This window comes from Anguilla anguilla, chromosome 16, assembly GCF_013347855.1.
Source record: "Anguilla anguilla isolate fAngAng1 chromosome 16, fAngAng1.pri, whole genome shotgun sequence".
Taxonomy (NCBI): Eukaryota; Metazoa; Chordata; class Actinopteri; order Anguilliformes; family Anguillidae; genus Anguilla; species Anguilla anguilla.
Genome location: NC_049216.1, coordinates 9,179,120 through 9,206,535, shown reverse-complemented (window position 1 = coordinate 9,206,535; position 27,416 = coordinate 9,179,120). Strand labels below are relative to the sequence as shown.

Genomic DNA, 27,416 nt, shown 5'->3' with positions numbered 1-27,416 from the left:
ACGAGCTCAGGGGACTGCCCCGCCCCGTGCACGAGCTCAGGGGACTGCCCCGCTGCATGCACGAGCTCAGGGGACTGCCCCGCTCCGTGCACGAGCTCAGGGGACTGCCCCGCTGCATGCACGAGCTCAGGGGACTGCCCCGCCCCGTGCACGAGCTCAGGGGACTGCCCCGCCCCGTGCACGAGCTCAGGGGACTGCCCCGCCCCGTGCACGAGCTCAGGGGACTGCCCCGCCCCGTGCACGAGCTCAGGGGACTGCCTCACTCTGTGCATGAGCTCAGGGGACTGCCCCGCTCCGTGCACGAGCTCAGGGGACTGCCCCGCTCCGTGCACGAGCTCAGGGGACTGCCCCGCTCCGTGCACGAGCTCAGGGGACTGCCCCGCTCCGTGCACGAGCTCAGGGGACTTCCCCGCTCCGTGCACGAGCTCAGGGGACTGCCCCGCTCCGTGCACGAGCTCAGGGGACTGCCCCGCCCCGTGCACGAGCTCAGGGGACTGCCCCGCCCCGTGCACGAGCTCAGGGGACTGCCCTGCTACGTGCACGAGCCCAGGGGACTGCCCTGCTACGTGCACGAGCCCAGGGGACTGCCCTGCTACGTGCACGAGCCCAGGGGACTGCCCTGCTACGTGCACGAGCCCAGGGGACTGCCCCGCCCCGTGCACGAGCTCAGGGGACTGCCCCGCTCTGTGTGCCATGCGGATGAGTCCAGAGTGCCCCGCTGCCTCACGTGCAGGGTCAAGCGCACGTGCTCCCCAATTACAGACAAGGCTGCTGTCTTCAGGAGGGGAGAAAAAACATCTCTGCTGTCGGGCTGAGCTGAGAGTTTCACGATCACTATTGGGCGGGCATGTAGCGAGCTGTCAGACACCGACGTGTTCTAACAAATGAAAAGGCCTTGAAGACTGAATCGAACGCAACGATTGGTTCAGTACAGTCTTCTATAGCGTATTGTAGCGCCGCCCATTTTTGGTTGTGTGAAACCTCACGTTGTCTTCACTAAAAGTCACCACGCTTGTGTTATTAGGAGGTAAAGACTCCCTCTCTAGGTCAACTTTGGTTGTTCTGATTACCTCACTTCTGTGGCCTGGCCTGGTGGTCAAAGCAATGCTGGGTTGTATGAAGATATCAAATGCCTGGTGAGGTCATGTAATCACATGTTTAAGTCGGATAGTTTGCTTCAGTGTCTCTTGTAAAGCTGTAGTTACGTAGATGGATACATGAGCTACGCATGATAAATTGGGTATAATTATGTATGACGTGTTATTGTCTGCTGTAGAACGTCCTGTGGTTGGTAGACTGAAAAACCGAGGCTAAATGGTTGGAGGTAATGGGGCTGTGGTGGGTGTGCTGTAGCCAGACAGGGTGTTAAAGAGGTCAGCTGGGAGGGGTGCACGTGTGATTTTTACGGTAGGATTCTGTTCACAGGGCCGTGAGGCCCCCGCTGAATGGGCGCTACGAGGGGGAAGTGGGGTCACTGGGAGATGTGTGTAAGCGTGCCGCAGGAAGTGGGCTTGACCTGGTCTCTGGGGACAGGAAAGTGATGCCGGCATCGAGGCAGAGGCGGCGAAAGCAGCGAGTGGTTGTTATGACAGCGGTGTGTGCGTGTGTGCGTGTGTGTATTGGTTTTTATGGTTTACGGGGTCAATTCACCTGAATGTGTAGGACATTTTGATTATGAGAACAGGGCTGACTCTCATTGACACAAATGCATTTTTTTTTCTCGCTTTGTTTGCCCCCCCCCCCCCCCCCCCCCCCCAGATGGATGATGCTACACCTTAAGAGCAGTTCACTGCAGTACCTGTAAATTAGAATCAGTGGGACTGCGGTGTTGTGCCCAGTGACTGCTCAGCATCATAGGCATTATATCAAGCTAAAGGGCTCAAGCCCAGATGTTAGAAACAGTGTGAAATGATCTTGTACACAAGGCTGTCAGCGTATCTTCTTATTCGGCTCAGGCAAATGTCATTTACACAGAGCATTTTACAAAAGCACATAGACGAACACAGGACAATAGAAAACTAGGAAAAAAAGGAAATTAACAAAGACTGACCCTGTACCCTCAAAGTTTTATCAGTGCAAGTGGTGTCTTCTCCACCACACACACTTTAACACCAGCTCTCTCTGAAGCACTGTCCCTGAACTGTGGAAAGTCCCCACAAGTCTGAGAGGCAGTGTACACACTCCAGCCATCTGCGTCACTTTGCGTGGGACAGTTCAGTCTGGCCTTTTGCAGAAGTGGTGAAAGACCAAGGACGGAGCCCTGAAGCACACCTGCGCCGTCTGGCAGGGCGGGGCCTGACTGGGCAGGGCCTGACTGGACCTGATGATGTACCACACAGAGCTGTCCTAATCAGCAGGAGGAAAGCTTGGGCCTGTACCAAAGAACGGACTAGAAACACCTTAAGCTCTTAAGTGGAGATCCATTTGCCCGAAAAGTACGTTAATGACAAGAAGGAAATCTGGCTGCAACAAGGAGATCCAGGGGCAAGACTGGCCTTTTTTTTTAGTGATGATGAGCTACTGTATCTTAAAATCACCAGCGGACCAAAGCCTTCTTAAACCTTCTCGAATCCCTACTCAATTTAACGTTCAAACAACTCCCAATATGCCGGTTTAGTAGAAACCAAACGCTTAATTCAACACAGGTGCCTTCCTGCGTTCGGCTGAGGCCAGCAGCGAGGATTCATTCAGATCCCTTTGAGATCAGCGCAACAGAAGCCAGATTCCAGCGCGACAGGAACTGCTCAAACTGGGTCACACAGCACATGCATGCGTGTGTATCTGTGCATGCATGAATGCATGCGTGTGCATGCCTGTCTGTAGTAGCAGTGTTTGCGTTAGCCTGTGAGAATGATCAGTGAATTTTAAAGCCTTCTGAACATTCTGGAAGGCTATAAAATAACATAAAAGCATATTTATAGACTACTGCCACAGTAATGGCTCTTGGTATTTTAAATATGCTTTTTTGAAATGATTTTGTATGAAAAACACGGCAGCTAATCGTCGTTATCACCCTCCGGGGCAAAGCGATGGTTCCAGCCGGATGAAAGCCGCGCAGAGAAGCCCACACATGGAGATAACGATAATGTGCATCTGGATATGCGCTAAAACTCATGAGACATCCAGCTTCAAGTCCACAGCAGCCCGCTTCGTTGCCATGAATTAGCCTATCGCTGCAAACGAAGGGAAATAGACTACATGATTTGGTGGTTAGCTGCCACAGTCCTGATGTTATTTTTCGCTTGTTGTAAACAGACTGTTGTTTCTCTGTCAGAACTTGATGAACTTGAATAGGCAGAAAGATGAACTTGACATGACCAGTAAGTTGTTTTGTTGTTTCCTTTTTAAAAATGCAGTATTTTGCACTGCAGGCTAAAGGCCATGCAGCAATGCACCGTCGATATCCATGCAGGCCCGTTCACCGTGGGGAACTGTGGAAATTGCACTTATTCCCCTGAGCTTGTTTCATCTTTTCTCATGGGGGGGTGATTGCTTTTTATTCAGTAGAAAAAATGTTTCGATGAACAAATAATGATGCGAGATCATGACAGTTTCTTTTGTTGAGAAAAGATTTGGACATGCACACTGGGTGCACGCAGATGCAAATTGCCCTTTTGAACCTACTTCTTCCTGTTGGAATACGGCTGGAATTTAAATCGTTTGTGCAACAAACTACAGTAAAATCCTTTTGGACAAATTTGCCTGCAAAAAAAAAAAAATCCTAGCGTGATCCTAGCAGTTTATATATGTGTGCATGCATGCTAGGGCTGTCAAATAATGGGTCGATATTAAAATACTATTCAAATTGCAAAAAAAAAAAAAGACATTTGAGCATGAAAATTAAAATTTGAATGTGAACGAAAAAAAAACATTTCTTTATTGCAGCTGACTTTTAACTTTGGAAGACAGCTGCAAAATAAATCTCCCATTTTATGCATATGTGGATATTACCCCTCTTTATCTCAGGTGACTGGTTCATTAGTACCTGTCAAACATGTATTTATTTTATCCATTGGACATTGACAGGTGCTCCCTGGGAACTTCTACTGTGTTATTGCACTGATGTCATCAGAAGTGTTCATTCATAGCTTGCAATAGCTGAGGTGTTTCTTGGTCGGCCTGATTCCTGCTATGGCGGAGACCAAGCATCCGACAGGTCACACCCCACCCCCACCCCACCCTAAACGGGCTGCTTTACGCCTCTGATGCGGTCTCCCTCCACATATCCCCGGTCCCAGCAGCGAGGCCTACAGAGTCCCGTGTCCTCGAAGCTGAGTTACTCTCAGGAGAATGTGGCAGTTGCACTGAGAGAGCTGAGAGGTGTTTGAGACTTATCTCCGCCGACAGGAAAGATTCCCAAAGATCTGTGAGCTCCTCCCTACCCAACCCTCCCCCAACCCCTGCTCGGAAATAACAGATAGCCATTACACGATAGCACTGTGGCTCCAGGAGGTTTTTCAGCAGTCTGGCTCATAGGGGTCCATCACTGTGGCTATGGAATAATTTGTGTTAGCATTAGCATTTCCTGTCTTTTCCGTCTTTTTTAGTCCCTTGAGGAAGGCAAATGGCCAGGCTCTGAGGGCTCAGTGGAGGGGGGGAGGGGGGAGGGGGGCGCAGGGGGGGGTCTGGCTGGGCCTCCACAGGAAACGGGGCCCAGGGGTAATGAGTTCCAGCCAGTGTTTAAACTGAGAGCTGGGACACTGCCACACCCCCCCAGCTCCCCCCCCCCCAAATCACTTCATCCTTCTGTAGAGAGAGAGAGAGAGAGAGAGTATCTAAGAATGTTCTTTTTTTCTACTGCTCCCCTCACCACAGAAATCACTTCAAAGGCTGTTAAGTTTGGCGATCGTAAGCTAAGTTAATTAGAGCAGTTCCTTGAGAGAGAGAGAGTGTGAGAAAGAGAGAGAGAGAGAGAGAGAGGGAATGAGAGAGCGGGAGAAATAGAGAGAGAGTGTGTGTGTGTGAGTGATAGAGGGAGAATCAGAGAGAGAGAGAGAGAGAGTGTGAGAGAGGGAGAGAGTGTGTGTACGAGAGAGAGAGACAGAGAGATATAGATAGATAGAGAGAGGGAGAGGAAGAGAGAGAGTATGTGTGTGTCAGAGAGAGAGAGAGAGAGAGAGAGAGAGACATAAAGAGGGAGAGAGAGGCCAGCTGGCATGATTTGTGTTCTCAGGCTGCAGGCTGATATTAGAGCCTGTCGCTCAGCCCCTGTGCTCTTGCGCGTGGGACCAGATGCTGCCGGCCCGCGACCAGGCCACACGCTCCGTCGCTGGGTTTTCACAGTTGCCTCCCTCCGTCAGCGGGGCGAGGGGACAGGGCCGGGGGGTCGGGAGGGTTGGGGGTGCGGGGGTCTGCCCCACACGCAGACGGGAGCTCCCCACTAAACGGCAGCGCGGGGCAGAAGCGACCCGGCTCTCCGCTGCTCCACACTCTGCCAGGAACACTCGCCGTGGACTTTGGGGGAAGCTGAGGCGAAAATGGGCCTACAGCATGGAGGGGGATATTGATTTTTACAAGCATTTCACTTGGCTCAAAAAGGTAAGTGTGGTTTTCCAGAGGTTAATTTTTTTTCTCTACTGTATCACTTTTTCCAGGTATTTTTCTGGATAGTTTCTGTTTTCAAAGAAAACATTTCTTGAGTTCTGGGACTTTTCCAGTTTTTTTTTTTCCCAGACAGTCTAATTTTGTGGCAGGCAAATGAGGACAAAGATGGTCTGTGCTTTATACAAGGTTTAGTTCTCGCTGGGGAAGTGGGGAAGTCAAATTTCACATTCCCTTTTGCACATTTTGCTTGATTTATTGTTTTTTCTTTTAAAGACGACTTGAAGGTGAACGAATGGTTCTCAAACAGCGATTTGTTTACGTCTTGAATGCAGATTGGGAAGTGAAAGATAGCTGCTAATGCTGTGATTTAATTTAGCAGCTAAATAAAGCTTAGCGCCCGAGGCCAATCATTAGTTTTGCTGTCTTGTGACATCACAAGGAAACAATAAGGTTCATTAGCCTATGATGATGTGCAAAGAGTCATAGTATAAATGTGCATTCGGAAACGTGTGCAATGTATAAACGTGTCAAGAGCAAAGAAAATCTGTTCATTTATTTGTTTTTTTTTTATTTTTGTGGAATCCTTTACTTAATTCTCATTTTAATGTGTCCAAGTGAGGCGCACTGTTCAAAGTGGACTGAAAGAAGTAAAACCTTCAACGAGCACTTTCGAAAAGCCTTGTGTGTACAAGCTACAGCGTTTCTCTCGGCCATTGTGACTAATTGGGAGCTTGAAACAAGCTGAAAGGAATGGCGGTAGCTGGGATATGTGACAGGTATTTAGAGCAGGTCAAGAGCTTTGACCGCTGCACTCGAAAAAGGGAGGGGCGCCACGGGAACTGTTGCGTAGCAACGCTCCGCCAGAGTGGCGTTGTTAAAGAAGACGCACACCTACTGCTCATTGAGGGGATTAAGAAAGTTCATTTTCCCCCCCAGTGGCCTTGTTCTTCTGTTTTGATCTCATCTAGCGATTCAGCAGATCATAGCCTTCATCAGTCACCGGCTGTGATTGACGGGGCTGTGCATTATAAGCGAGTTCGCGGAAGGTAAACGGCGATCTCATTCGTTCTTTTCTCACACGTTTCCGACGGCGACGTGATCACGATCGTTCTGACTTTCCTTTCCGAGTGTACGCCTTTAAGAGAGTCTTCGCTCTCTGGTCAAGTGAGGGAAATTCCACGGCTTGTGGGTTGCCTTGCATCGGGGAGAGAAAAAAAAGAAAAGGGGGGCCGCTACGGTTTCTATAAATTGCTTCTGTTCGTAGGACGGAGTGGAGCACGGTGGGTAAGGAACTAGACTTGTAACCGAAAGGTCGCAGGTTCGATTCCCGGGTAGGACACTGCCGTTGTACCCTTGAGCAAGGTACTTAACCTGCATTGCTTCAGTATATATCCAGTATATAAATGGATACAATGTAAAAAATGCTATGTAAAAAAGTTGTGTAAGTCGCTCTGGATAAGAGCGTCTGCTAAATGCCTGTAATGTAATGTAATGTAATGTAATGTAATGTAGCCATCCGTCGCTGCTCACAGAGCCCTCCAGGAGCACGGCATTGTCAGTCAGTCTCAGAGAGGAGAGCAAACAGGAAGTCCTGAAACCCGACGCCTAAAATGGAAGGCCTTGGTTTGATTTACGCGGCTTTTGCTCAGAACCACGTTTATTTTATGGACCATTTCTACCCACAGTGCCTTTTAGTAACGGTGCTATCCAGCGTTTCAAACTGCATCCAGGAGGTTTCTGGTGAATGCCTGCTACTCGAAGGAACTTCCTGACTGAGTTTAATTATAAAAAGGCCACTTTGGCCTATTCTTGTTGATTCTCTGCAGCCTAAATCCATGGCAACTGTTTTATAGCTTCAGGGGGGAATGGGAAGTTCATGGCGCAGCGCTCCATCCAAAGTGACCCCGGAGCAGAATTAGGCCAGTTACTGTGGCGAGGGTCCCGAACCTGAAGCCCTCCCTCCTTTAGACAGAGCTTCACTTGTGCCGGAGACAGGCGGCTGTGGAACTTGTGTGTTGTCTTGTGTTCCGGGATCTGTGACCTCTTTAAATCCCGTTTGCATTCATTGGTTTCATTTACGCGATTTGTGTGCTCATTAGGCGGCTAATTTGCTGACTTTGTTGCGTCATTTTTAAGAGTGGATTGGAAAATCTTGTCACACAGTTGGCTGGTCAGTATATGAGGGTGCTCCAGCTAAGACTCTTGATGATTCCCCCCCCCCCCCCCCCCCACCACTCCCCCTTATCATGATTCCACTTACTTTCAGCTTTGGCATCTTGTGATTTTGCAAATGTAATGCTGCCGGCTAAAGTTCTCTGCGATGAAATTGCGAATTTTGCATCGTGTGTCCATGCTGTGGCCACGTTTCCTTTTCCATGGGTATCTCTGAGGGTATTTCACGAGTGCTGATGGATGTTTCGGGACTTGAAAGGGGGAACGATGCCACGGAAGTTGACGTGACACACGGCAGCAGTCACATGACGGCGGTAGCGCTTCATCTGGGGAAAAACACAAGCGACTATAACGAAATCTGAGCCTTTTTTTAAAACGATTATTTTATTTACATTTTTTCCGCCCGTGTGCGGTGATGTGGAAGCCCCTTCAGGATGTTTTTGCATTTATCAACAACACGAACCGCTTAATCCCCCTTGCGCAGCGAAAACGGCGGCCGTTCTGCAGGCTTTGACCTGCCCGCGTTTCCAAAAATCTCTTGGGGGCGGGGATCCAACCCAGGGCTCCCACGCACTGAGTCACGGCCTATCTGGAGCCGGGATCTGGGTCTCCAGACGCCGGAAAGCTCCGAGCCCTGCGGCCAGGCCCTTTCGGCTTTTCGGGACGCGCCCTCGGCTCGATTACGATTTCGAAACCGCCTTATCGGGACGGTCGCAAAAAAAGAGAGAGAGAGAAAAACACGGTCACAGGAAATGTCTGTTAAGATAAAACGTCGTAAGACAAAGCCCCTGCAGCAGGTCCAGCGGTGACAAGTGACATTTCTCATCACAGCAGCGATGACAGATCAGCCCCCCCCCCCCATGCGTAAATGGGCAGATTGTATGCGACTGTGGCATTTTGTAGCTGCTGCAAACAGAACCGCTAACAGGCTAACGGCATTTTCATAGCGAGGCAGCGCCTGCGTTTTGCACAACAGCCACTATTATGACACGTCTTGCTTCGGTAAACACACGGACCTCTGAGGCTGAGTGTTGGCTAATCCTGGCTTCGGGGGGGGGGGTGGGGGGGGGGGGGGGGGAGCTCGACTGTGCGCGGCGATTGACTCCGTCCGCGGTCTGACTGGAGGACCTCGGCGTTCGGTTTTGGGGGGCGAGCCTGCAATGCGTCTCTGTCCCGATGTCGCAGTTCTGTCCGCCCTGCACGCGCAGCGCTGACGGTGTTGCGGCCCTAAATAAAAACCAGGCCCTCTCACCTCCTGAGAGGGGCCCCTCGGCTAAATCACTTCACGCGCCACCGAGAAGCCTAGGCCTCTGTTTCTTTTTTTTTCCTTCGACACATAAAGGACAGGATTAGAAAGTGGAAAAACTCTTTACGGAATTCCAGTCTCAGCGGACTGTGCTGCTTGTGCGGGGGGGGGGGGGGGGGACTGCAGAGATCAGAGGCGCTCTCGAACCGAGGTTCTCTTTCTCAGATCGTCGCTTCGCCGCCGGCCGGCGAAACCGTCGCCGCGGAGCTCGCCGCGGAGACGAGCGACCGCTTCCGCTCGGCCTCTTCCCCCTAACCTAACCTAACCGGCGACCGTTTCCTGTCTCTCGCTTCCCGTTCTGCAGGTGAACCTCCGGACCCCCGCGAGCAATGAGACTTACCAGGAGCGCCTGGCTCGCTTAGAGGGGGACAAGGAGTCGCTGGTGCTGCAGGTGAGGAGCGCCCGTTTGTGTGGAGGTGTGTTTTTGTTTTGGTGCCACGTTTTTAAGATCAGGCGGCTTGTAGCGCGCTTTCGAAAAGTCTTACAAATAGCACACAGACGTCAATATTACTCACTGCAGCTAAGAACGTGTTTCTCTAATTCTCTGTGGTGATTGGGGCTGCTTTGGGTTGAGTGTGGGACTGAAAAAGTCTGCCTCCATTCTGCTACGTTGGGGGTGGGGGGGTGGGGGGGTTGGGTGTGGGGGGGGGTGACCTCGGTTGAACGGGACCTCCCCACGGGGAAGGGGGGCCGTCTGAGGCCTCCCTTCCCCAGGGGCCAGGCGGCGTGCCACCCTGCCAAATTTTAAACAGGGGGTGGGGAGGTCACGTGATATCACGGGCCGTGCGAAAGGGAGACAGCCGCACACGGGGCCGCGCGCCCGCACCGCGTCCGCAGCAGGGTCCGGCGCCGCGTCACGCCGCGCCACGCCGTGACCGTGTCCCAGACGCCGCGGGCAGAACACGGGCGCAGCGCGCGTCTGACACGCACAGCCTGTCAGCTCCCCCCCGGGTCTGAGGTCTGAGGCGCTGGGGAGGCGCTCCTCCGGCGCTGCTCGGGCGTGTCACGGCTCGCCGCGCGGAGGGGATGATCTCCCGGTCGGGCTCGTCGTCTGCGGTCAGGTGCCAGCGGCTGCCTTTTTCCTTTTTTCTTTCCTTCTCTTTTTTTTTTTTTTTTAACACCACAGCACATTCCAGCCCCTCTCGGAACGCGTGCCGATTGGCTGGGGGAGGGCGAGGCTTACCCTCGAGTAACCGATAAAGGGGATTGGCTGCGGCTTGTCTGCGGAGGCGGTCGGCCTTTCCCTTTTACCTGCTCTCCGCCGCGCTGACCGGAGCGGTCGACTTCTCGGAGGACGAAGGGACGGGTCGAGGAGGAGGAGGGGCTCGCTGTGAATCATTTCTCTAACGCTTTTCTAGTCGCTTTTCTCCAGTTTCGCTACAGGAGGAGCAGCAGAAGTTACTGTAGCGGAGAGAGAGAGAGACAGAGAGAGAAAGAGAGGGAGGGAGAGAGAGAGAGAGAGAGAGAGAGAGGGAGAGAGAGAGAGAGAGAGAGAGAGAGGCAGGGAGAGAGAGAGGGAGGGAGAGAGGGAGGGAGAGGGAGAGAGAGAGAGAGGCAGGGAGGGAAGGAGACTTCGGACAGGCGGGAGAGCGCGCGGCTGGGGGAGTCGGCGTGTGTCCCAGGCGAGGGGGGGGGTGTGTGGGTGGGGGTGGCTCCGGTTGGAGGTGACGGTGGCTGAGCGTCTCCTTCTCGCCGGACACAGGTGAGCGTGCTCACTGACCAGGTGGAGGCCCAGGGGGAGAAGATCCGGGACCTGGAGAGCTCCCTGGACGAGCACCTCCACAAGCTCAACTCCACGGAGGGAATGCTGCAGCAGGTAAGAGCTTCGCTCCCACACCCAGCCCGGGAGCGTCCGCCCGGGCTCCAGACCGCTACGCTGCGCGCGGCTCGAATGAGCACGGGACTCGGCTTTTGTTTGGAGATCTTTTATTGGGTGCCACGTTTCAAGATCAAGCGGCTTGTAGCACACTTTTGATAAGTCTTACAAATGCCACACAGATTTTACATCAGCAGTACCTGTTATTTATAACACATTATTATGATATATTGTTATATATTTCACTTTCCAAAGACTTCTGTTTAAGCTTGGTGAAATACTGGTCAGTACATTACATTACAGGCATTTTAGCAGACACTCTTATCCAGAGCGACTTACACAACTTTTACATTGTATCCATTTATACAGCTGGACATATACTGAAGCAATTCAGGTTAAGTACCTTGCTCAAGGGTACAACTGCAGTGTCCTTACCCGGGAATCGAACCTGCGACCTTGCAGTCACGTAGAGTGAAATGGTTCTCAGTGAATCATCGGCGGGTGATTCGTTTTGCTAGCGTTTTCGCGGCGTCTCTCATGCACGGTGGTCACGAAGCTTCGGTTTGATTTATGCGAGAGCGGGTCCGCCGTCTGTCAGAAAGGGTGCTGGGAACCCCTGCTGGGAGTCCCCCCCCCCCCCAGCCCCCCGTAAACACGTGTGTTTTTACACGCAAACACTGGTTTCCCTGCGCGGAGCAGTTAGCATCCCAATCCAAAGTCCGTGCCGTTCCTTCACGCTGGGTGTAGTTAAGCCACATCTCTGCGTACGATCCCCTTCCTGTGTGTGTGTGTGTGTGTGTGTGAGTGTGTGAGTGTGTGTGTGTGTGCGTGTGTGTGTGTGTGTGTGCGTGTGTGCGTGTGTGTGTGTGTGTGTGAGTGTGTGTGTGTGTGTGCGTGTGTGTGAGTGTGTGTGTGTGTGTGTGTGTGTGAGTGTGTGAGTGTGTGTGTGTGTGTGTGTGTGCGTGTGTGTGAGTGTGTGTGTGTGTGTGTGCGCGTGTGTGTGTGTGTGTGTGTGTGTGTGTGTGTGTGCATGTGAGTGTGTGTTTGTGCGTGTGTGAGTGTGTGAGTGTGTGTGTGTGCGTGTGTGTGTGTCTGTGTGTGTGTGTACGTGTGCGTGTGTATGTGTGTGTGCCAAACCCGTTCTCTCCTGAGGTACGGTCAGCTGAAACGTGTGTCTGTTTGTCTCGCCAGTCGCACAGATAAGGGTGAGAAAGAGAACAGGGGAACAGAGGCCCCTCTGTGGCTTTGATTGCGCGACCCCCTCGCCGGTTTTGTTTCTCTGATTGCCCCTGAGTTAGTAACGGCCGCGGCGATTGGATTAGCTTAATGATTCAGCGGCGACCTTCCTGCTCCGAGGGGGGGGTATGCGGAGGGTCGCTCTGCCAGGACGTCCGCGGGCTCGTTTTCGGCAGAAATCCCCCTTTAGGTTTCAGGTCTGCAAAAGCGCTTCGGCGGCGTGATTAGATTCCCCACGCCTACCCCCCCTCCCCCCTCCCCCCTCCCGCAGCCAAGGGTTCCCACAGTCCAGGGGGAGGAGTCAGTTTTTGTAGCGCGACCGTCGGGTCCGAAGGTCCACACGGCTGCGCTCTCTCTCTCTCGCTGCGCGCACGCTGTTTGCCGAAGGCACGCGGTCCCCCCGCGCCCTCGGCCCTCACCGAAGCCCAAACCGGACTCGGGTCACACGGCCCCGCTGGCAAATATTGACTCTTCAAACACGGCGCGGCCGCCGCTTCGAACCGCAGGAATGTGCGTGAGTGACGCTCTCGCTTCCCGGGAGAAAAAAGCCGGAGAGAGAGAGGCGCTTCCTCGCGCGGCGGGGAGGGGGCGGCGCCGCGAGGAGTCCCGATCGGACTCGGACACGCCCCCCCGCAAAAAACACCCGGCGGCTGAACGCAGGCGAAACCGCAGGACGTTGACGAGGTGATTTTTTTTTTTGGAAGCGCCTCCGGGGCGGTGTGAATTCGGCTGGATTCTCATGCGTGAGTCGGCCTTATTTCGCTGATTAAATTCCTGAGAGGCTCATGAGAGGGAGTGTTCTAGCTTTTAGGAGCAGGGCGTGATTCGGTTTTTATTTATTGAGTTAGAAAAAGCAACTGCCTTTAAATATTAAACATTAAAATAGACGATGTTCAAATATAACTTCCCTCAGTTAAAAACGGGTGCGTGACGGTCAGTTCCCCCTCAGAAGCAGTGTTATGCAAGGCCACCTTCTATCTTAAGGCTGAGAGGTCTGTTTACAGAACCACAAATACAGCGCGTCAGCCCCCATCGACCAGACAGGTCTCCTGGCCCCGCGGCTAACCTCGGCACTTTCTCACTTTCTCACGCGCCCGCGCGTTCGCACGCTCCGTACTCATGCCCGTATGAATCCGCTCCGCGGTTTCGCCCCCCGCCCACCCGCCCCCCGCGGCTCTCTCTCTCTCTCCCACGACGCCCCTGTGTTTCGACGCCCTCCTCCTTTAACGTCTCGTAATGAGCGGGCGTGAGAACGTTCTCTCCCGCCTGCTGCCGGACGCTCGTGATTGCGAACAGGGTTGCGTCTCCTGGCGTCTTAGTCATAAACGCAAACGCGCGTGATGCTCAGTGTGCTTCGAAGTGCAAACACCGAACGCATAAAAACCGGTCCAATAAACGGTAGCTAGCCGCAGAGCGATGTCTCATTGGCTGGAATTCTCTGCTGGAATTCCTTTGCATCACCTTGGCGACCGAAATATTTTTCGGGTGAAAGGGTGGGGGTTATTTTCCGGAGACGCCTGTGAACGGAGCGAGGCTGGGTCTCGGGTCGGCTGGCTGGGGTTCCTGCCCAGCCCCTGCAGGTGGAGGAGGAAGAGGTGCGTAAGTCACACCTTTAAATGTGTGGTCTGACGCTCCTCCCGCTCCGGCGGAGTTTCTCATTACAAAAGCGTCTGGGAGGGGGGGACGGGGGGGAGGGGGGGGGGGCTGAGCCAGCCCCGTCCGCTCTCACCTCTCCGCCCGCGCGCGAGCCAGCCGCCAGTCTCAGAAGTCATATTTTCCCCGGCGGCGGCGGCAGCGGCAGCCTCCAGCTCCCGTCCTCAGAGTATTGGATCTGACGGTGTGTGGGGGGGGGGCCGGACCTGCAGGGGCTGTGTGAGGGAAAGGACTGCAGCCTGCACCTCACAGAGTGGAAGCAGAGGTAAGGGGGAAACTCTAGCTGTGCTGTAAACGCGACTCTTCAGGGAGAGGCTTTTACACACAAGTTTACGTGGCTGCGCCGTTTGCTCCGCTCCAACTTTCTCCTTTTGTTTATTTGCGGCGACAGGCTGTGCCAGGACGGTGAGTTTTAAGCTCTGACCGCGCCGAAGGGTTAGCTCGCGCTTCAGCGCTCGGTAAACACGCGGCTCGCCGCTGCGATACAGCTCCGCTCCGAGGTCTGTCGTGATTCGTCCTCCGCACGCGAGGTCTGTCGTGATTCGTCCTCCGCGTTCCAGGTCTGTCGTGATTCGTCCTCCGCGCGCCAGGTCTGCCGTGATTCGTCCTCCGCGCGCGAGGTCTGTCGTGATTCGTCCTTCCGCGTGCGAAAACGTGACGTTTAAGGACGACCTCGGCCTCTCTGAGCGGCGACCGGCGCTTGCGGGGAGGGGGAGGCGGCGGCAGGGGGGGGGCGGTCCGCCGAAAACAAGCCCTCACGTGAAAGCGAAGCCTCCCGCTCCGCCCCTGACACACATTTCCTGCTTGTTTGGCGGGGCTGGGAGGAGTCCGGCTCTCGCCCCCACAGCCCGGGCCTGTCGCTCACGCGCCACTGACCTGGGGGGCGACAGAAATAGACCCAGCCCCCGTGTATATTTAGCCGCGTTCAGTCCGGCCTCCGGCGCTGTTTTGAGGGGGGGGGGGGGGGGGGGGGGGGGGACTGTGCGCCCGGGGTGGAGCGGGTCTAACGCTGATCCACTCTGAGCCTTTTGTGTGTGTGCGTGTGTGTGCGTGTGTGTGTGTGTGTGTGTGCCGGTCCGCAGGAGCTCCTGAGCCGGACGTCGCTGGAGACCCAGAAGCTGGACCTGATGGACGAGGTGTCGTACCTGAAGCTGAAGCTGGTGGGCATGGAGGAGGAGCAGAACGAGGGAGAGAGCCGGCAGCACAAAGCAGAGGTATGGGGGCGGGTGCCTGGAGGGGGTTCGAGGTGGGGGGAGGCAATGCTGAACACCCGGGGGGGGGGGCCCCAGAGAGCTTCATTTCCCCCACAGCTCAGCCCTTCCCTGATGGGCAGTGGAGATAGCAGGGAGCCTGTCTGTGGAGATAGCAGGGAGCCTGTCTGTGGAGATAGCGGGGAGCCTGTCTGTGGAGGTAGCAGGGAGCCTGTCTGTGGAGGTAGCAGGGAGCCTGTCTGTGGAGATAGCAGGGAGCCTGTCTGTGGAGATAGCAGGGAGCATTTTGTTTACTGAGGGCTGAGCGGGTGAAGTTCTAGCGTGCGCTGGACCGTTGCCCCGGCCCCAGTTCCTGTTAGGCGCTTGGCTTTGATGCGCTCCCTCATGTAAGATAAAACCGGCGCAGGAAGGGACAAGCGCCCCGCGCCAAAATAACGTCTGCCCCGTGCCGCGAAAGGCGCCGGGAGCACCTGGGGTAGTTTTCGCGCCGCGAACAGGAAGTGCTTCGTGACTTCTTCTTCCGTCAACGCTCCACCTGTTTTCCACGGAACGGGAGCGAGTGGATACCCCCACACGGGTGGGGTTGTTCGTGCCCACGCCAGGGGAATATTTTTTTGCACGTGCTCACAATTCGCGTTGTTGATATCAGAAGAGCTTAATGCTGAGAGCCAAAATTAACTTCCCCTGGGTCGTGTGTCGAAATGTAGACCTTTATAAGTGTGTTAACGAGGTGTGTGTCATCATCACTTGGTTGCTGGGTGTAGCAAGGAAAATTTACGTCATACAACTCTGCAACTAATTTCCATACAGCCTGCTGAGTATTTGGTGTCAGGAACACTTATGTATTTACATGTTTAATTATCACTGGGACCACACATACTGTGTCTCAGACTTGTTTTTCTTAACCCACTACGCAGCCTTTCTGTGGTTGTACAGCTGTAGGTGGGTCGGCCAGCAATGCCCCCCCCCCCCCCCAGTCTCCTGCTGTCATATAAAACTTATTTACACAGTGGCACCTGTCCTCTGTTCAATCGCTGTGAGAATGACCACCCACATGTCTGTTGTTTATGTTGCTTTTCAGCCTTCCCATAAGGCTTAGAGTGTATTATAGAGACCTAAAGCCCCATAACTGACCATAACTTCACAACATACACTGTATTTCCTCCAATAGCCAGTTAGGATTTCTATGTGAAATAAAACTTGCTTAAATGGACCAGATCAGTTATGATTATTGCCTTGGCAGATTCGCTTCTCTTAATTACCAAGTTACTTTTCACCCGTAACTGTGTGCAACAAATGTGGGATCAATGATTATTTTTCAGTAATCTTATTGTTTTAACACTTGTGACCCACCTTCTTCGTGAGCGCGCGGGAGCTGATGAAACGTAATAACTCCACGGCTCTCTCAGAGCCGAGTCAGCAGCAGCTGCGCGGTTAGCCTCCATCCCGCGCGGCGCTCGCACCTGCGCGCGGAGGTGAGCTAATTGAGATTTGAGGTTGCCGAGGGTAGCGCCGGGTTTTTCTCCTGCGTCAGGACTTAGTCCAGGATTCCGCGTAATTGCATGTTTTGTCATCGCGCCGGGGTCGGGTGCCGGGCCAGACAAAACGATCGCCGTGTTTCTGTCTGACTAACAGTCAACAAACAAACATTCATCTGACCTCAGTGCCCCCCCCTGCCCCCGCCTGCAGAAGAGTCCGCAATGCTGGAACACCTAGTCTCGTGTAGTCAAACGCCAAGTCTAACAAGCGCACTAGTTATTCCAGCAGTTCTTTCATATGTAAATATTGGGGGTGTCTCCCTGTCTCCCCCCCTAAACCTACAAGTTAAGAACCGCTGTGTGTCAGCGGCTTTATTGAAGTCCCCCTCTCTGAGCGGACCCGGGGTGACAGATCCCCGAAAAGAGCGGCGAAACCGGTCGCCTGCCGGGCTCTGTTTAACAGGCTCGTCCCCGTGTGACCCTGCAGCCCCGGGACCGGGGTGATTTAATGTCGAGGGCACACGGAAACCGATATAACAATCACTCTCCCCACCCCCCCTCCCCACCCCCTCCCCAACCCCTCCCCCCTCCCCCCGCACGGACGGGAGACGGGCGCTGATAAGCGAAGCCGGAAATTTGCCGGAGACGCGAGCGCGGCGCGGGCGAAATTGACGAGCGGCGAGCGGCGGGCGGACGCGCTGATGAGAGATGGCAGCCGCGCGAGGACACGCGCCTGTCAAGCGAGGGGGAGGAGGGGGTTCGCGGCGTGACGCATAACGCCTTTCGAGTAGGAACCGAAACAGAGAATGAGGATTCTCGCGCGCGCGGAGGCCCCACGGTCGCGGTGGGAGCGGCGCAGTACCCACAGACACGGGGGAGTACCCACAGGCGTGTCAACTTCGGGGGAGACGCACTGCTGGGACACCTAGGCTCGCGTAGCCAAACGCCAAGTCTCACAAGCGCGCTAGTTATTCCAGCAGTTAGTTCATATGTAAATATTGGGGGTGTCTCCCTGTCTCCCCCCCCTAAACCTACATGTGTGTCAGTACCATTCATGATGAAGTAGAGGGACTAAGAAAGTAGATGACTGCAGGATGAAGGCCTATTAGTTTCCTATGTAACGTACAGTACGCAGGCAAAAGGGTAATACTCAACCCCCCTCACCCCTGCCCCCTCCCCCCCTCTCCCACCCCCCCTCATAAATCCTGACTGTCGGGGGTGGGCGGGGGGGGGGGGGGGCGCATAGGTTCACGGTGCTGTGGTAACCGAACCCGCCCTGCATTTGTTAGGTCAACAAACGCCCTCCCCGTCCGGGACAGCTGAGGGGACCCGCTCGGCTGTTAGGAATGGCATCCAATGGAATCCACTCCCGGCATTCCACTTTCGCTGAGGAAAACGCACCGGACGCGGGGTACGGGCGCTAACACGCCGGCCTGCCGCGGCGCTGGCGAAGAATGCCAGAACGTTCCAATGCCCGCGGGCCACGCGTTTCTGTCAGTGCGAGTCTTCTGTCGAAAGAGCGTCTTAATTTCCACCGAAAGTGCTGGCGATCGTTTTCGAGGAATGCCGCGCGTTGTTTACGGAGTACCTGAGTCGCATAAATTAATTACAGGTCTTCTTTTTTTATCCCAGTTTTACTTTGAGATTAATATTAAAAGCCTCTTAATTGGTCACGAGCATGAGGGTCTAGTCTTATTGACTCGCTGTCGTCCCTGATAGCGACGGCGGGTTCGAGGCCTGAATGTTGACCGCCGGGAGACAAAGCGTTCCTATGGCAACCAGCCAAACATGCTCACGCTGGCGCTTCTCAAACTCACTAAGTGTGTAAGCCACTTATTCACTCCGGCCCCCAGTGTCTGTTTCAGGGCGACGGCTGGTATTCAGGTAACTACTGTCCTCGTCTTTGACTTGCAGGCAAATGCAAGCATTGCACTTTTTCTTCACATACTCAGTTTGGCCAGTTCGTTTTCCTGATTGCTGAACTCGCCAAACTGTTTTTATAGGAGGGGGGGGGGAATGCAGGTGTGCATTTAATTGTGCGTCAAAGTTAAGAAAAAATGTTGATCGAATCCAGACCAATTTGTCCCACGTCAGTCAGGATAAGCAGCATTTCTGCAGGGTTTGGAAATTTTTAAAAATTGCGTTCACCTAAAAGTGAATAATCCCCGGGATTGAAATAGCACTCCCAATCCATAGGAGTTTGAGCCGTTCCAGGTTTTGTTAGAAGCAGGCTAGTGCAGTGAGTCCACCAGCAGTCTGCTTCCTCTCAGGGCTCACATAGAATACTCACTTGCATCAAGGAAAACCTGGAGTCCGACATATTCCTGAGGAATGCAGTTTTACATGTGTAAGAGCATTTATGCAAACTGTATGTTTCTGACGTTTACCAGAAATTTTTTGTTTCTGTTTACCTGCTTTCGTCGTTGTTTATTTCTTACGCGTCTGTCTCTCCCCTGACCCCACGCCCCCCCCCCCCCCCTCCCCCCTTCCAGTGCGTAGTGAATCTGATTAGCGAGCTCCAAGAGCAGATGTGTAAGTTTCAGCAGGAGATCAATACCAGAATCCAGGAGAAACGGGCCCTGGAGACCCAGGCCGGCGGGGGCCCTGCGGAGGCCCCTGGGGAGGCCCTTGAGGAGGCCCCGGAGGGCCCGGACGCAGGGCCCCGCAGCTCGGAGGCCGGGGACCCCTGCCGCTGTAGAGGAGAGAACGTAGGCCTCCCTCGCGCTGAGCATGACCAGACACGCGCTCTCCTCTCACCTAGCAACCTGCCCCCCCCCCACCCCCCACCCCCCACCCCCCACCGGAGATGTGATCTCCCGCTCTCTGCCACGCCACTAACCGCCTGCCTGCAGCGCACCTCTTTGCTGTGGCTTCACACCTGGGCGCGGAGAATAGAAGGCCGTGGGAGTGGTGTGGGTTTTTTTTTTCAGCGTTTTTGGGCATCGTCTTTAACTCACCTGAGCGGTGTGCGGTGTCCGCCTCAGCAGTGTGCCGTGTCTGCATGCGGGTGGCTGCCCTAACACACCCCAGGCTGATTTCTCTCGTCAAGGCTCACGCCTTTTTCATCCTCGGTGGCTTAAGCGACTCGGCTAGCGCCCGGCGGAGCTCAGAGCGGCCGAACCGTGAGCTCGCCCCCGCTCCGGGTCTGGCCGTCGCCGGGGGGAACCTTGTGCCCTGAGGCCGACCCCGCCCGGGGCGTGGGCCTCGCCTCACACAAGCGAGCCTGGAAGCGTGCGGGCTGGCGTCTCATTGGACGCTCGGATTTTCCACGTCTTTAACTTTGCACAATTAGGGGGACGGGTTTTTAAATGTCTGCTGTGTGGTAGCTCTCACAACGAATGCGATGTGTGAAATCATTCTAAACTCCCATTGCACCACCTGCACCTCTTAAAATGTTCAGATACCCTTTGCCATATCCTTTACACTGAAGCCTCTACCGACTGACTTCTTTCTGTCATTTAAAAAAGAATATCATATTGTATATGTAATATATAAAAATATATATTAAAATAAAAAAAATAAAAATCAGTTTATAAAAATATCTTTAAAAAATTATTTGTTAACGGTCCTTGTACAGGAAAGAGAACGGAGGTGTACCTTGTCAGACTGCGGTGTCTTTGGATAGTTTGAACGAGGCGGAACACGGCTGAACTCTGTTTTTTAGTTTTTAATCTTGTCTTTTCTGTTAAAATGTCTGAACGCTTTCCCTGGCTGTCTCTCCTGCTCGCAGGGTCTGCTGCAGGAGCTGAGAGTGCTGAAGACCAAAGTGGACGAGCTGGAGGGGGAGAAGTCCCAGTATGAGAGGAAACTGAAGGCCACAAAGGTACGAATAACAGCTATATCCACGTATATATCAGGAATAGACTCTTCACTGTGTCCTCCTATTTGCACTTTCCCAAAATACTAATTGCTTAATACTTCTTTTTTTCTGTTGGCTTGGTTTAATCGTTCGTCTCACAAACACACACAATATGAATTTCCTCTTTGAAAATTTTGAAATGTTCGTTTTTTTAAAAATGCGGATACGCCCCTTAATTTGCTCCCTCTTCAGGAAGCCCGCGCCCCCGCCCGTTCTGTCGTGTTTTCTCGACGGCGACGGCGGAGGTCGGGAGGTGACCCGTGTTCCTCTCTTTCAGCTCACGCTCCGTCACTCTGGCTTTCTCTCTCTCCCTCCAGCTCTCTATCTCTTACTCTCTCCACGTCTGTTACCGGTCCCTCATGACCAAGCTCTCTAGCCTGAAGCTCACAGTCGAGCACACGCAGGTAGAGAAGCTGCACTGGGAGGAGCGGTGCAGGACGGCACAGGTGCCCCACCCTTCTCCTCCACACCCCCCCCTCCCCAAATTCACCCCCAATGACGTGCAGTTGCCCCCCTCTCATTCCCCCACCCCTTCCTCACCATTTTGGTCCTGCTGTTGTGGAATCTCATTCATCCAATGGCACGCAGGCGTATCCAATGCCCTCAGCATTTAGCACGTTCATGCTAGCATTCCGCATCTCACAGCTGCAGGTGCCTTCATTCAGTACTGCAAAGGAATCATGTGACGCGCTGCACTGTGTACACACATGCTGCAGATTCATTTTCCGTCCCCTGTAGGGGACATGAGTCTCTGGTCTTAATCTGGAGAACTGAAGCCAATGTGACAAGGGACATTCAATAAAAAAAAGAAATAAATAATATTTTTGAAAATATTTTCACTACAACATGCTTTTGTTTGCAAGGCACTTGTATTACGTCAAATAACTAGAACACTTAAAACTATTTTTCTTAGCGGTCTTAGGAGGGTAACGAAATTGCATAGCACAGAGTGATATACTGATTTCATGGTACTTCATTCTTTTAACATAGATTTAACATACCTGTAATATATAAAACAATGTTCTGTGTTACTTTAACAGCAATGTATTGCTGTTCCAATTCCTAAGAATATGAAAACCGGAGTTGAAGAAGAAAAAGGTTTAAAGGATGTGCGGGCTGCGGTACGCGCTTGATGCTGATTGGTCGAGACAGCTCGCTGCAGCCGCCGGTGCTTCCGGCTTCCGAGGACTAATGAAGGCAACGCGCGTGCCGGGATGGCCGCCTGTTGTTCTCGTGCGAGCCCTTCCTCTTTTAAAGAGGAGGGAAGGCATTTCCGACGCGCGGGCGAGCTTTGGAAATGGTGGACGGCCCCGCGTGTCGGTTTGAGGCGTTCCTCCGGCGCTGAGTACGAGGCGAGTACTGCGTGCAGCGGCGGTCGAGAGCGGTCGCTTTCGCTCGAGATCAGCGGTCGCCGCGTGACCGCTTCCCTCTCCGCGGTCAGTGAGCGTTTCCCGCGCGCGTCACGGAGAGAAAAGTCCACGCCAGAGAGAGCCAGAGAGAGGTGCAGCTGGGGCCGTGTCATTTAAACACGGACGAACGGTCCGGCCTCATTGGCTGAGTGAGATTCCTGGTGATGCACGTTTTCTCCATTGTATTTACCCTCCGTTCTGTGTGGGGGAATTTGTAGCGTAAGCCCACTTTTGTCCCTGTCCTGCCTCACATCACGTGTGCAGCCATTGATTTCCCGTCAGGTCTACCCCCCCTGTCTAACGCTACGTACGGTGTTTAGTATCGATTGCTGTCGTCTGGCATGGTGTTGGAGTGAAATTTTACATGGATGTCACGGATACCTTTACGTCACTGAGCTTCACTGTTACTTCCGTGTCTGTGTCTGCGTCATACCCAGCCTACTGTTGAGCTTCGATTACTGTTGAATTACTGTTGAGTAAACACCGCCTAAAAGAGATTACTGTATGTGTTGGTGTTGTGTTCAGCATGCTCTCAGTTTGCCCTCGTGTTCAGGGATCCCAGGAGACATTTTGGCAATAGTCACATTCTTGTCTTTCATATTTTTAGATAAAATTATATGATGATGAAAAAACACTTCTTGTTGGAACTGTTATGATAAAAATATTTAATGAAATGACTAGTACATACATTTTTTTCATAGACTTGAAACCCAAGAGTTTTAGAGCCATACTGATCTATTTGTACAACCGTTATGTTAATGCAGTATCTAAAATAACATCTAATTCTGCTTATTCTATTCTACAGTCTGAGATTTCTGAACTTCAGCAACTTCTGTCAGTGAAAGATGCAGAAATTGAGAGTCTACACAGCCAACTCTTATCCAGAGGACCTGCGTCCAATGAAATTGCAGAGAGAGGTAAGGCCAAAGTGTATGACAGAGCGGTCAAGATGAATTGGTCATAATAGTGAATCACTCGCACTCTTTAGTCTTTAATAAATCTTTACTTTAACTCTTAAAACATTCACAGTCTTAACTCTCAAAATCATTCAATGTTAACTCTTAAAGGGACAGTTCACCCAAAAATGAAATGAAGGTTTGTTTCCAGAGTTACCCAGAGTTCTGTCTGTCGTCTGCAGCTCACCCTGATACAACGGATCTCAACAGGTCCGCGTCAACGTTCTTTAAAAACACTGTTTCAACATTTTTTTTTAACAATGTTGACACTGCACCTCAGAATATAAAGGTAAATGTACATTTCTGGCACTTTGAGGCCACGAAAGCTAGGGTCCTGTTGAGGCCTGTTGTATCAGGGTGGAGCTGCAGTGGATATCTAGAAAACTCATCAAATCTCAGTGAATGGAGAGATAGCACTCTGGGTTGAGTGGAAAAATACCTGAATTTCACTTTTGGGTGAACTGCCCCTTTAAATCACTCATCACCTTAACTCTTAAATCGTCGACAGTGATATCGCTTGTTAAACATTAACCCTTCGCTCACTCACAACCTTATCTCTTCCTTGGGGTTTTGTCCTGAAGGAATCGCAAAGGCATAATCTCCTGCTTGTGCGGTTATAGCCTCGCGTATTCGCCGGGACTCACGCCTCAGTCTCATTTCACCTCCGTTCCGTCTGCCCACGCGATCACGTGACCTCGCGTGTCCCGTGGACAGAGGGTGGAACGTGACGCCCGCAGAGGCACATCCCGAAAATGAACACAAACGCGTGCTCATTAGCCACGGCCTTTACATTGCTAAATTAACGCATTGGGGATTTTCTCCACAGTTAAGATTATGAATTCGATGCCAGTGGATCTGAGCTGAGAGACCTGTGGACGTGCTAGGCTCACAGGACTGGGGTATCCATCCCCATTGCGGCCGTGCGGTGGGGCGTCACTGAAATAAGACTGAGCGGTCAGCCTGTGGGTCTGCGTGTGTTTCTGTGTGGTGTGCTGGGAACCGTGTCTAACAGAGACCCTTTCTGCCTCCTCTGGTTGCCTCTTGTTCCCCCATGCCCCCCCTCCCCCACCGTAGAGGAGGCGCATAGGAGGAGGCTGAAAGAGAAACGTAAGCTCTCGGAATCGTCTTTACACAGCGCTTCAGCACCTCCCCCCCTCCCGCTCCCCGCTCCCCGCTCCCCGCCCCCTCGTCACGAGCTCATCCGCTACCCTGCATGCTGTCCTGCCTGCCACGTTCACACCCCCCCCCCCCCTACCCCCCCCCCCCCACCCCCCCACCCTCCCGCTTGCAGCTGCTTGGGCGTCGCTCAGGGGGAAGTGAGACGGACCGTCTGACCAAACCGCCGAGGAGAGGAGCTGGAGCGCGGAGCTGCGCGTCTCTCCTCCTCCCGCGGCCTCTCTTTCAGTTCGGATTCGTCCGCCGCAATCCGAGCCGAGGCGCTAGCTATGAAGGAGCGCAGCCGCCGTGCTGCTGAACTCCTGCTCGTCCGTGGGCTCGTTGTTTGGTTGCCAATAACTGACGTCGTTCGCTGATATCGGTCGTCTTAAAAGCCGGGGGGCTGCTGGGTGGCTCATCCTGCCAAGGCGCTGTTTCAGAGCACGGCTCGGCCTCGAATCTGTACCGCGCCCAGGGCGGCGTGGTAGTTTGGGAGGGGGGCTCAGTCCCGTTTCTCCTCGTGCACAACGTGCAGCCTGCACAAGCTGCACGTAAAGGTCCTCCTTTGACTCTGTGACCGTGCGAGCCTAACCGGCGTACTGGAGCATGAGAGCAAACATCGGCCTGCCCTCCTGTGTTTCGGAGGATAGCGAGTGCTTGCCTGCACCCTGACAAAATGACAGAGGAGATTGCCGACATGCGGCGAGCACAAACAAACAGAACGGACACACCAATACGGGAGGGGGCTGGAGTAAGATGAGCTTTAATAGCCTGCGCTATTAAACTCTGTCATTTTAATGTACATCGAATGAAGAGCTCCTACTGTCGGGTGCACATCTCCAGTCCTGGAGAGTCACAGGCTGGGATTCAATCAGCATTTGCACTATTACACTTTTTTTAATGAAAATTTGTACTGAACTGCCAAATTGTGTTTGTGAATTTTTAAGCAAAAGACTTGCTTTATCGTCAGATGTTAAGTAAAAAGGGTAATTGAATCCAAACCAAAATTTTGGACTGGGACTGGGAATTTCCTCAGTCGTGCACTGAAACCAGAGCCAGCCCTAGGGTTCAAGTATTTTAGTCTTATATCTAGTCTTAAATCTTATTTCCATTACTTTTCTGCTGAAGACAAAAGTATTTTTTTTTGTAAAGACAGTTTTAATCATTTCAAGATTTGCCAATGGAGTAAGACCGTTTCACTTTTCATGCAAAAAGTTGAAACAAGCAAATATTTTCTCCTTGAGAGAAAAAATAAGAAGAAAACTTCAGACAGAAAACTTGTGTTTTCAAGTTATCTTTTTGTGTTTTGTGTGGCCCAGGGATGGTTGTGGCCCTAAACGACTGCACAGGGCGTTCAGGTCTGTAGCCAGGCCTGACTGAAACGAACCAAAAAAAAGAAATAAACGCTCACACTGGCTCTCCACGCGGCCGTCCAGCGCTCCAGCGTGACATCATGGTGCATGATGTCTCAGATTTTCCCCCTGTCTGCGAATACGGAACTGCCTGCCTGCGCACTGCCGTCCTCTTTACATCAGAGGACTGGAACTTTAAACTCTTTAAAATGACGGAGACCGGTAAATGCATGAAACTGACGAGTTTCCAATGCACGCAATTTCGATCAGTCCGGCTCCACTCGCGACTTCATAAATACACCTGTGAGGAGCAATTAGACTGTTATAAATGGAGAACCAGTAAAATACTGGCTGCTAACAGACTTGTTTCTTTTCAGATCAGGAGCTGCAGAGGCTCAAAATGGGAATGGAGACACTATTAGTGGCGAATGATGAGAAGGTAAGCGGAAAGCCTGTATGTTTGACGGAGCCGCGTCTTTACTGCAGGAAGAGTGGATGCACTGGTATTCAAATGCTGCATCTGTTGTGCAGTAGCAGTACGGTATTTCTTCAATTACGCGTAATAAATATAAGCGTTCGTTTTTCTCCGCAAGCATATTTTGGCAGTTATCTACATTAACTTGCCACGCTGTGCTTGTGGAGAATAAAAGCAGCGCTTTTTTTAAAATCCTAATTAGGGACAAATGTTGATTGAATCCAAGCCAGAGCTTTCATTGACAAATCGCACACAACCTTCAGAAATTAAAACTCCACGCACACGCGCCACACGCAGTGTTTGTGTTTTACAATCCCTGACGCAAGATGATTAATGTGCACACGAAAAAAGTACTGCTGTGAAGTTCCAGAAGTTTCCAGCCATCGCATTCGGAGCTCGCAGCTGCGCCAAACCAATGGAATTACCGCTAATGGAAACCTGGCAAGATCCGAGCAGGCAGCCGCGCAGAGACGAAGATTCCGGTCTTTTCCGAAATAAATTGAATTCTGAAACGTGAGGCGCACGTAAACGTGCCGTACCCTGCCCCTCTCGCCTCGTCTCGTCTGAAAGACACAAACACAGAAGTTTGCCAGTGAGGTGCGCATTGGAAGTTGGAAGAAAAATTAAAAGGGGGAATTCTTCCTAAGATTGAATATTCCTGAGGAATTGACTCCAAAAGGGCTAAAGACTTTAAATAGATTTATATAAAAATGATTCCAGGTGTTTAACACAAATGACAGATGGACTAAGAGGGAATCTCTGCTGTAAGACTACAGGTTAATCAAACACTGCATTTTTACTTATATTTACATATACTTATGAAGTATACATATACTTATGAAGTGTTAATTGTTAATTGGCAATAGGGAGAGCGCTGCATGTATTTGTATTGCTGTACTGTACACGTATCTGAGTGATATGGAAAGTAAAGCGCGACTGTGTCTGTTTCTGTAACAGGACCGTCGCATTGAGGAGCTCACGGTCCTCCTGGGCCAGTACAGAAAGATTAAGGATGTGATGGCGCTGGCTCAAGGTACAGTAGCCTGACCCCGCAGACGGTGTGAGCGGCGTTGTGCATTTGAATGCGCAGCCGCTGCAGGCGATGCGCGCCTGCGCTGAAGCGTGCAGCTGCGGTGTGACGCGGCCCCTCCTCTTCCTCCCTCAGGGTCCGGCGACAGGATGCTCTCCGGCAGCAGCGAGGAGGAGCTGAGCGGGAGTCTGAAGATGAGGGCGCTCGCTCACAAGGCCCACTCGCAGATCCTGAGGTCTGAGGTAGGAGAGGCCCCGCCTCCATGACCCCAAACACATTACATTCATTTAGCAGACGCTCTTATCCAGAGCGACTCACGCAACTTTTTACACAGCATTTTACATTGCATCCAATTATACAGCTGGATATATACTGAAGCAATGCAGGTTAAGTAACCTTGCTCAAGGGGTACAGCAGCAGTGTCCAATGTAGGATTTGAACCTGCAACCTTTAGGTTACAGGACCAGCTCCTTACCCATTATACTACACTGCCACCCGACCAGACCCTTTCGGCATCCTCTCGTTCTTACTCTGCCGTTTTTCGTTTCGCCCGCAGGTGTCTTCTAGAGGCTCCTCCCCCCTCCTGGTGTCCCCTTCTTCTGTCCCCCAGGAGCTGTCCAGGTGAGCCCTGCACACAGTCCCCAGAAGCTTTTAATTTTTTTATTTTTATAAACATGTTGCTGTGAAAATGTTTTTGAAAATATTATTTGTTTTTTATTGAATGTTTCAGACTTCAGAATAGTAGAACATAAGGTTCTTGAGAT

At 52.4% G+C, this 27,416-nt stretch overlaps 1 protein-coding gene across 3 annotated transcripts in view; it reads left to right on the top strand.

Annotated features, from left to right (window-relative positions):
* ppfibp2b (PPFIA binding protein 2b) overlaps positions 1-27,416 on the top strand; it is a 62,889-nt gene that overhangs the window by 23,453 nt on the left and 12,020 nt on the right. Inside the window, exons 1-11 of one of the 3 annotated variants that reach the window (XM_035395944.1) lie at positions 5,349-5,538; positions 9,327-9,413; positions 10,725-10,838; positions 14,810-14,941; positions 20,147-20,239; positions 22,490-22,601; positions 23,715-23,747; positions 25,525-25,586; positions 26,580-26,655; positions 26,788-26,894; positions 27,209-27,273. In XM_035395944.1, the coding sequence (XP_035251835.1) occupies positions 5,491-5,538; positions 9,327-9,413; positions 10,725-10,838; positions 14,810-14,941; positions 20,147-20,239; positions 22,490-22,601; positions 23,715-23,747; positions 25,525-25,586; positions 26,580-26,655; positions 26,788-26,894; positions 27,209-27,273 (929 nt within the window). In that variant the 5' untranslated portion in view covers positions 5,349-5,490. Of the gene's footprint in view, positions 1-5,348; positions 5,539-9,323; positions 9,414-10,724; positions 10,839-14,809; positions 14,942-18,908; positions 19,125-20,146; positions 20,240-22,489; positions 22,602-23,714; positions 23,748-25,524; positions 25,587-26,579; positions 26,656-26,787; positions 26,895-27,208; positions 27,274-27,416 lie in introns of those variants that run through there. The other 2 variants (XM_035395945.1, XM_035395946.1) reach the window with 2 other exon arrangements.